This window comes from Stegostoma tigrinum, chromosome 50 (genome assembly GCF_030684315.1).
Source record: "Stegostoma tigrinum isolate sSteTig4 chromosome 50, sSteTig4.hap1, whole genome shotgun sequence".
NCBI lineage: Eukaryota > Metazoa > Chordata > Chondrichthyes > Orectolobiformes > Stegostomatidae > Stegostoma > Stegostoma tigrinum.
This window is the reverse complement of record NC_081403.1, coordinates 1,621,895-1,631,894: the sequence shown is the minus strand read 5'-3', so window position 1 is coordinate 1,631,894 and position 10,000 is coordinate 1,621,895. Positions and strand designations below refer to the sequence as shown.

The 10,000-nt window shown below is 58.9% G+C and overlaps 1 protein-coding gene across 1 annotated transcript in view; it reads right to left on the bottom strand.

Annotated features, from left to right (window-relative positions):
- Window positions 1-7,352, bottom strand: part of LOC125450105 (integrin alpha-D-like) — a gene marked incomplete at its 3' end in the record, with an annotated part of 61,150 nt that extends 53,798 nt beyond the window's left edge. The window contains exons 1-2 of the mRNA XM_059643272.1: window positions 7,034-7,352; window positions 3,437-3,489 (exon numbers count right to left, since the gene is read on the bottom strand). Of these exons, the coding sequence (XP_059499255.1) occupies window positions 3,437-3,473 (37 nt within the window). The remainder of the gene's footprint in view (window positions 1-3,436; window positions 3,490-7,033) is intronic.
- Window positions 7,353-10,000: the final 2,648 nt, after the last annotated feature.

Sequence of the window (10,000 nt, the reverse complement as noted above, 5' to 3'; positions counted from 1 at the left end):
CGGAGGGTCAGCGCTGAGGGAGCGGGTGCAGTGGGAGGGTCAGTGCTGAGGGAGCGGGCACCATCGGAGGGTCAGCGCTGAGGGAGTGGGCACTGTCGGAGGGTCAGTGCTGAGGGAGCGGGCACCATCGGAGGGTCAGCGCTGAGGGAGCGGGCACCATCGGAGGGTCAGCGCTGAGGGAGCGGGCACTGTCGGAGGGTCAGCGCTGAGGGAGCGGGCACCATCGGAGGGTCAGCGCTGAGGGAGTGGGCACTGTCGGAGGGTTTGCGCTGAGGGAGCGGGCACTGAGTCCACAGAACACTTGCCGTGAATTCCTGACCCGAGCTCTCGAAGCGGAAGTGGGACACTGTTTGGCCTGAAGGGATTAGGGTTACAATTATTTCCGATACACCCGAGCGATGGAGTAAGCCCCGCTGCATTCCTGCCTGGCCTTGTTTTTACACAACTGCCTCCTCCAAACTGGTGACTAATCGACGGGTTACAGAGGAATTACAGGCAGCATGCCCTGAGGGAATAACGCTGGGGACCGGAACGCTGCATTGCACTTGGAGGAACGACGTCAAGTCAACTTTTCAGGCCCTGGCCCTCCTGCGTTTGTCGGCTCAGCGGCCCGACCGTCCGAAATCAGGCTTTGTTCCCCCTTCCCCAACCGTCCTCCTCTCGTGTGTTACCCCACTGCGTTTCATTGGGAAAGGAGCCATTCTGTCTCTTTCAAACTTAACCGCACTCCAGCACCCTGCCAGGAATTTTCGAGGGGAGAGGCATCTCCAGGAAACTCGGAAGGAGAAATAGCTGGTGGATTGATTTTCAGTGATCCCTTTCGGAAATCTCAAACCCCGCCTTGACATTCAATGGTGTTAGCATCGCCAAGAACCACACTGCCCCGGCCACAACTATGTCTCCGAGAAGCAGGTCAGTGACTGGGAATGGCCCGGAGGTCAGACAGACACAGGGATATAATCAGGCCCTAGCCCCGGTCTTCCGGCTCTGTTCCCCATTCCCTCCATTTCTTCCCACAGCCCCTTAAATCTTCACCCAGCACCCCTTCCCAAAAGTTTTCCGCTGTCCTAAACTCCTGGTGACTCTAATCCCAACCGGGTCACTCTGGCTTCCTTGGGCGGGATGCCCCAAGGTGATGGCAGTACCTCAAAAGGCCCAGGGAGGCCAATCAGCTCAAACCTTGTCAGCTACCCAACCCCCACCCCCGAACATGACACACAGTTCTCCCACCCACGCCTGCGGCTGTCACTTCCCCACTGAGATATTTCCTGTGGTCAAAACTTCCTGAAAGCTCTGGTATTTCACACCAGCTCTCTCCCGCACAAGCGGCTGCGAGTTTAACCCTCCCACAAAAGGTGACACATGCTCTCCCTCAGCACTGACCCTCCGACAGTGTGGCACTCCCTCAGCACTGACCCTCCGACAGTGCCCACTCCCTCAGCGCTGACCCTCCGACAGTGCCCACTCCCTCAGCGCTGACCCTCCGACAGTGCCCACTCCCTCAGCACTGACCCTCCGACAGTGCCCACTCCCTCAGCACTGACCCTCCGACAGCGCCCCGCTCCCTCAGCACTGACCCTCCGACAGTGTGGCACTCCCTCAGCGCTGACCCTCCGACAGTGCCCACTCCCTCAGCGCTGAACCTCCGACAGTGCCCACTCCCTCAGCGCTGACCCTCCGACAGTGCGGCACTCCCTCAGCACTGACCCTCCGACAGTGTGGCACTCCCTCAGCGCTGACCCTCCGACAGTGCGGCACTCCCTCAGCGCTGAGCCTCTGACAGTGCGGCACTCCCTCAGCGCTGACCCTCCGACAGTGCCCACTCCCTCAGCGCTGACCCTCCGACAGTGCCCGTTCCCTCAGCACTGACCCTCCGACAGCGCCCGCTCCCTCAGCACTGACCCTCCGACAGTGTGGCACTCCCTCAGCGCTGACCCTCCGACAGTGCCCACTCCCTCAGCGCTGAACCTCCGACAGTGCCCACTCCCTCAGCGCTGACCGTCCGACAGTGCGGCACTCCCTCAGCACTGACCCTCCGACAGTGTGGCACTCCCTCAGCGCTGAGCCTCCGACAGTGCGGCACTCCCTCAGCGCTGAGCCTCCGACAGTGCGGCACTCCCTCAGCGCTGAGCCTCCGACAGTGCGGCACTCCCTCAGCGCTGACCCTCCGACAGTGCCCGTTCCCTCAGCACTGACCCTCCGACAGCGCCCGCTCCCTCAGCACTGACCCTCCGACAATGCCCACTCCCTCAGCACTGACCCTCCGACAGTGCCCCGCTCCCTCAGCACTGACCCTTCGACAGTGCCCGCTCCCTCGGTGCTGACCCTCCGACAGTGCCAGCTCCCTCAGCACTGACCCTCTGACAGTGCTAGCTTCCTCTGCAAAGTAACTGCCTCCAGCCCACGACATCCCCTCCCTATCCCTGTCACCTCCTCCGTCCCCCTACACCCCCTCCTTATCTCTGTAACCCCCTCCATCCGCCAATACCCCCTCCCTATCTGTCACCCCCCTCCATCCCCTCCCTATCTCTGTCACCCCCTCCATCCCCCTCCCTATCTCTGTCACCACCTCCATCACCCTACACCCCCTCCCTATCTCTGTCACACCCTCTGTCCCTCTACACCCCCTCCCTATCTCTGTCATCCCCTCCGTCTTCCTACAACCCCTCCCTATCTCTGTCACCCCTTCCATCCCCTACACCCCCTCCCTATCTCTGTCACCCCCTCCATCCCCCTACAGCCCCTCCCTATCTCTGTCACCCCCTCCATATCTCTGTCACCCCTTCCATTCCCCTACACCCCCTCCCAATCTCTGTCACCCCCTCCGTCCCCCTAAACCCCCTCCCAATCTCTGTCACCGCCTCCAACACCCTACACCCCCTCCATCCCCCTACACCCCCTCCCTATCTCTGTTACCCACTCCATCCCCCTACACCCCCTCCCTAACTGTCACACCCTCCGTCCCTCTACACCCCCTCCCTATCTCTGTCACCCCTTCCATCCCCCTACACCCCCTCCCTATCTCTGTCACCCCCTCCATCCCCCTACACCCCCTCCCTATCTCTGTCACCGCCTCCATCCCCCTACACCCCCTCCCTATCTCTGTCCCCCCTCCGTCCCCCTACACCCCCTCCCTATCTCTGTCACCCCCTCCATCCCCCTACACCCCCTCCCTATCTCTGTCACCGCCTCCATCCCCCTACACCCCCTCCCTATCTCTGTCCCCCCTCCGTCCCCCTACACCCCCTCCCTATCTCTGTCACCCCCTCCATCCCCCTACACCCCCTCCCTATCTCTGTCCCCCCTCCGTCCCCCTACACCCCCTCCCTATCTCTGTTCCCCCTCCAGCCCCTTTTCGAGCCTCAGTCTGCTTAGTGCCAGGCTATTACCCTCAGAGGAGAGGGATTGGGAGGAGGGCAGTTTGTCAGCTACTCACCGGCGGCCACGGTGAGGGAGAGAATAGCTTTGTCCATGGCTGTGCGGTGAGGGCTATGAGAGAGAGAGAGAGAGAGAGTGAGTGACTGAGACAGAGAGAGAGAGAGAGAGACCGAGAGGGAGTGAGAGAGAGAGAGAGACTGAGACAGAGAGTCAGGCAAGTGGGAGAGAGACAGAGAGAGAGAGAGACAGAGGGTGAGAGAGACAGAGATGAGAGACAGAGATTGAGAGCGAGAGAGATGGAGCGACAGAGACAGAGACCGAGAGGAACAGACAGAGAGTGAGAGAGAGAGACAGAGACAGAGATTGAGAGCAAGAGAGATACAGCGACAGAGGCAGAGAGAGAGAGTGAGAGAGAGAGAGAGAGCGAGAGAGACAGAGGCAGAGAGAGAGAGAGGGGAGAAAGGAGAGAATAATTCTAGCAGTGGGTTTGGTTAGCTACTGTACCGTCTGTACATTCAGGAGGCTGAGCGTCGAGCTACCAAGCTGCCCGTCTGTACCTCTTCCTCCGAGTGGAGCCTGGAGGAAGTCTGTGCATTCTCAGGACGTGCCTCCTTCCCTCTTCACAGTTGTTCGGTTTGTGACTGTTTCATCACAGGAACCTGATTCTGACTCAGAGTTTGCTGGGGGGGGGGGGGGGGGGGGCGCTCGGCTCACGTGTGTGTGCGTGCACGGCAGAGGCCCTTCAGCCCCTCCACCCCACGCCTGTTCCTGTCAGCCCAGGGGAGGTTTCGAAGAGTGGGGTCGGAGGAACGGGGAGGTCACTTTACGGGTAAATGCGTGGGGCGCTAAGCATCAAAGTGGGCAGGAGAGGTGGCTGCGGGTAGGAGAACGGGTCGAGGTTTTGCTGTCACAGAAAAGCAGCGGGTAGGAGACGCAAATGAATGGAATGCCAAAGGCACAGCAGATCCTTTGCGGAATATAAATGCAGTTGAAAGGGCTTCGGGAAAGGGATGTCGGAGGGTTCCAGCTACAGCAAGGGGCTGGGGGGGGTGGGGGGGTGGGGGGGTGGGCTAACCCTTATTTATAGAGGTTTACAACATCATGAGGGGCATGGCTAGCTTATCTCCACCAACCCGCCCACCAGGGCAGGGGGGTCCGAAACTAGAGGGGCGTAGGTTTAAGGTGAGAGGGGGAAGGGGACCCCAGGAGCAACTGTCACACACAGAGGGTGGTGCATGTATGGAAGGAGCTGCCGGGGGAAGTGGTGGGGGCTGGTCCTGTTACAGCATTTAAAAGGCATCTGGATGAGGGCGTGGATAGGAAGGGTTTATGGGCCCAATGCTGGCAAACGGGACTGGGTTAATTTAGGATACGTGGGTCAGCACGGACGGGTTGGGCTGAAGGGTCTGTTTCCGTGCTGCACATCTCTATGACTCTATAATGTAGTGGTTAATATTAAAATCTTCCTTAAAATAAACAAGAAACTTAAAGGTAAAAACACAAACGCTCAGCAGTTGTTAATGAGCTCTCCCTTTGGTGACCTCTTCCCGGGGGAGAGAGCGGGACGGAGCGGGGGAGAGAGCGGGACGGAGCGGGGGAGAGAGCGGGACGGGGGTGGAGTGAGCGGGACAGGGGACGACAGCAGGACGGAGGGAGAGAATGGGACAGGCAGATAGCGGGACGGAGAGACTGCGAGGCGAAGGGAGAGAGTGGGACGGGGAAGGAGCGGGATGGAGGGAGAGAACGGGACAGAGGGACAGCGGGACGGGGGAGAGAGCGGGACGGGGGAGAGAGCGGGACGGGGGGTGGAGTGAGTGGGACGGGGGGTAGACAGCGGGACGGGGTGGGGAGAGAGGGGGACGGGGGAAGAGCGGGACGGGGGGGAAGACAGCGGGACGGGGGGGGAAGAGAGCGGGACGGGGGGGCAAGAGAGCGGGACGGGGGAAGAGAGCGGGGGGAAGAGAGCGGGGGGAAGAGAGCGGGGCGAAGGGAGAGAGTGGGATGGGGAAGGAGCAGGATGGAGGGAGAGAACGGGATGGAGAGAGTGCGGGGTGAGGGAGAGCGGGACGGAGGGAGAGCGGGACGGAGAGGGAGAGCGGGACGGAGGGGGAGAGCGGGACGGAGGGGGAGAGCGGGACGGAGGGGGAGAGCGGGATGGGGAGAGAGCGGGAAGGGGGAGAGAGCGGGAAGGGGGAGAGAGCGGGAAGTGGGAGAGAGCGGGACGCAGGGAGAGCGGGACAGAGGGAGAGCGGGAAGGGGGAGAGAGCGGGAAGGGGGAGAGAGCGGGACGGAGGGAGAGCGGGAAGGGGGAGAGAGCGGGACGGAGGGAGAGCGGGAAGGGGGAGAGAGCGGGACAGGGGGAGAGAGCGGGACGGAGGGAGAGAGCGGGACGGGGGAGAGAGCGGGACGGGGGAGAGAGCGGGACGGGGGAGAGAGCGGGACAGAGGGAGAGCGGGACGCAGGGAGAGCGGGAAGGGGGAGAGCGCGGGAAGGGGGAGAGCGCGGGAAGGGGGAGAGCGGGACGCAGGGAGAGCGGGACAGAGGGAGAGCGGGAAGGGGGAGAGCGCGGGAAGGGGGAGACAGTGGGACGGAGGGAGAGAGCGGGACGGAGGGAGAGAGCGGGAAGGGGGAGAGAGCGGGAAGGGGGAGAGAGCGGGAAGGGGGAGAGAGTGGGAAGGGGGAGAGAGTGGGACGGGGGGAGAGAGTGGGACGGGGAGACAGGAGAAGGAGAATACAACATGTAAATGGGAGAGAGGGAATGGGCTCACTGTAGGGAACATGTGGAAATTCCACATGTTCCAACATTGCCCAGGAAGTTGCCCCATTCAGAATCTTTTCTTGATTCCATCTCTGGGCTTGTATTTATTGTCCATCCCTAATTGCTCCGGGGGCCAGTTAAGTGTCAGGCACGTTGCTGTGGGTCTGGAGTCACATGTAGGCCAGACCAGGTGAGGATGGCAGTGTCCTTCCTAAACGGCATGAGTGAACCAGATGGGATTTTCCCAACGACAGATTCACGGTCAGCGTTACAGTCTGAATCCTGGATAATTTATTGCATTCAAATTCTGTCGCGGTGGGATTCGAGCAGACCGGCCCCCCAGGACATTGGCGGGGTGCGCTGGGAGCGTCTCTGGGTCGGACCGCATCTGGAGTATCCCGAGGGGAGTTCTCTCAAGCCCAGGAGGCAGTGGGAAAGAGGGATTTCGGCGACGAGGAGAGCGTAGGGAGACCAAAGGCACCCTGGAGCACTGGCCTCGGCTCGAGGGTAGTGGAAACAGGCCCTTCATCCCCATCCAGACCGTGTCGAGCGCGGTCCCAAAGGAAACTGAGCCCCAGCCGCTCCTGGCCCGTGTCCCTTCCGAACCGTCTCCTACCCGCCGATTTATCCCAAGGTCTTCCAAATGTTGTAGCTGTCCCTGCACACGCTCCTCTCGCTGGCAATTCCTTCCAGACGTTGTGTGAAAGACTAGCCCCTCACGACCTTTTGTACGAGCTCTCTCCTTCAACATGTGCCCCACCATTCTTAAATCCCACTTCCCCCCCTCCGCCTCCACTCCATTCCCAGGAAAAAGCCATCCGGCCGCTAACTCGATCCACGCCCTTCGTTACTTTGTGAGCTTTTCCTGCGGTTGCACCTCAGCCTCTGAACGCTCACCTTCCAACTCGAACCCTCTGCGTCCGGCAACGTCCCGAGAAATCCCTCCTCAGCCCAGGACGCAACTTCTAAACTTGTCAGCAAGAGGGCCCGGGGAGCTGAGATGGCAGAGGAACGTCTTTAGTTGAGAGGGCTGTTAGGATTCTGAAGCAACATACCGGGGAAGACGGGCAGGGGATTTCACAAGACAGCTGGAGGAATAGAGAGGGTCTTGGAGGTAGGACTGGGAAATGGGGCTAGTCGGCACAGACACGATCGGTTGAGTGGCCTCCTACTGTGCTGGAAACGTCTATGAGATTCTGTGACAGAAGTGACTGTCTCTCAGTCCCCCCCTCTCTCTCTCTCAGGGAGATATCTGTACACTGACTGGTGTCTCTCAGTCCCCCCTCTCTCTCTCAGGGAGATATCTGTACACTGACCGGTGTCTCTCAGTCCCCCCTCCCCTCTCTCACTCAGGGAGATATCTGTACACTGACTGGTGTCTCTCAGTCTCCCCTCTCTCTCTCTCAGGGAGATATCTGTACACTGACTGGTGTCTCTCATTCTCCCCCCTCTCTCTCTCAGGGAGATATCTGTACACTGACTGGTGTCTCTCAGTCCCCCCTCTCTCTCAGGGAGATATCTGTACACTGACTGGTGTCTCTCAGTCCCCTCTCTCTCTCTCTCAGGGAGATATCTGTACACTGACTGGTGTCTCTCAGTCCCCTCTCTCTCTCTCTCAGGGAGATATCTGTACACTGACTGGTGTCTCTCAGTCCCCCCCTCTCTCTCTCAGGGAGATATCTGTACACTGACTGGTGTCTCTCAGTCCCCCCCCCTCTCTCTCAGGGAGATATCTGTACACTGACTGGTGTCTCTCAGTCCCCCCCCCCTCTCTCTCAGGGAGATATCTGTACACTGACTGGTGTCTCTCAGTCCCCCCTCTCTCTCTCTCAGGGAGATATCTGTACACTGACTGGTGTCTCTCAGTCCCCTCTCTCTCTCAGGGAGATATCTGTACACTGACTGGTGTCTCTCAGTCCCCCCTCTCTCTCAGGGAGATATCTGTACACTGACTGGTGCCTCTCAGTCCCCCCTCTCTCTCTCAGGGAGATATCTGTACACTGACTGGTGTCTCTCAGTCCCCCCTCTCTCTCTCAGGGAGATATCTGTACACTGACTGGTGTCTCTCAGTCCCCTCTCTCTCTCTCTCAGGGAGATATCTGTACACTGACTGGTGTCTCTCAGTCCCCCCCCTCTCTCTCTCAGGGAGATATCTGTACACTGACTGGTGTCTCTCAGTCCCCTCTCTCTCTCTCTCAGGGAGATATCTGTACACTGACTGGTGTCTCTCAGTCCCCTCTCTCTCTCTCTCAGGGAGATATCTGTACACTGACTGGTGTCTCTCAGTCCCCTCTCTCTCTCTCTCAGGGAGATATCTGTACACTGACTGGTGTCTCTCAGTCCCCCATCCTCTCTCTCTCTCAGGGAGATATCTGTACACTGACTGGTGTCTCTCAGTCCCCCCTCTCTCTCAGGGAGATATCTGTACACTGACTGGTGTCTCTCAGTCCCCCCTCTCTCTCAGGGAGATATCTGTACACTGACTGGTGTCTCTCAGTCTCCCCTCTCTCTCTCTCTCAGGGAGATATCTGTACACTGACTGGTGTCTCTCAGTCCCCTCTCTCTCTCTCTCAGGGAGATATCTGTACACTGACTGGTGTCTCTCAGTCCCCCCCCTCTCTCTCAGGGAGATATCTGTACACTGACTGGTGTCTCTCAGTCCCCCCGCTCTCTCTCTCAGGGAGATATCTGTACACTGACTGGTGTCTCTCAGTCCCCCCCCTCTCTCTCAGGGAGATATCTGTACACTGACTGGTGTCTCTCAGTCCCCTCTCTCTCTCTCAGGGAGATATCTGTACACTGACTGGTGTCTCTCAGTCCCCCCTCTCTCTCAGGGAGATATCTGTACACTGACTGGTGTCTCTCAGTCCCCCCACTATCTCAGGGAGATATCTGTACACTGACCGGTGTCTCTCAGTCCCCCTCTCTCTCTCTCTCTCAGGGAGACATCTGTACACTGACTGGTGTCTCTCAGTCCCCCCACTATCTCAGGGAGATATCTGTACACTGACCGGTGTCTCTCAGTCCCCCCTCTCTCTCTCTCTCTCAGGGAGACATCTGTACACTGACTGGTGTCTCTCAGTACCCCTTCTCTCTCTCAGGGAGATATCTGTACACTGACTGGTGTCTCTCAGTCCTCTCTCTCTCTCTCTCAGGGAGATATCTGTACACTGACTGGTGTCTCTCAGTCCCCCCTCTCTCTCTCTCAGGGAGATATCTGTACACTGACTGGTGTCTCTCAGTCCTCTCTCTCTCTCTCTCAGGGAGATATCTGTACACTGACTGGTGTCTCTCAGTCCCCCCTCTCTCTCTCTCAGGGAGATATCTGTACACTGACTGGTGTCTCTCAGTCCCCTCTCTCTCTCTCTCTCAGGGAGATATCTGTACACTGACTGGTGTCTCTCAGTCCCCCCTCTCTCTCTCTCAGGGAGATATCTGTACACTGACTGGTGTCTCTCAGTCCCCCCCCTCTCTCTCTCTCTCAGGGAGATATCTGTACACTGACTGGTGTCTCTCAGTCCCCCCTCTCTCTCTCTCAGGGAGATATCTGTACACTGACTGGTGTCTCTCAGTCCCCCCTCTCTCTCTCTCTCAGGGAGATATCTGTACACTGACTGGTGTCTCTCAGTCCCCCTCTCTCTCTCTCAGGGAGATATCTGTACACTGACTGGTGTCTCTCAGTCCCCCTCTCTCTCTCTCTCTCAGGGAGATATCTGTACACTGACTGGTGTCTCTCAGTCCCCCTCTCTCTCTAATCTCTAGGGAGATATCTGTACACTGACTGGTGACTCTCAGTCCCCCCTTTCTCTTCTCAGGGGGAGGATATCTGTACACTGACTGGTGTCCTCTCAGTCCCCTCTCTCT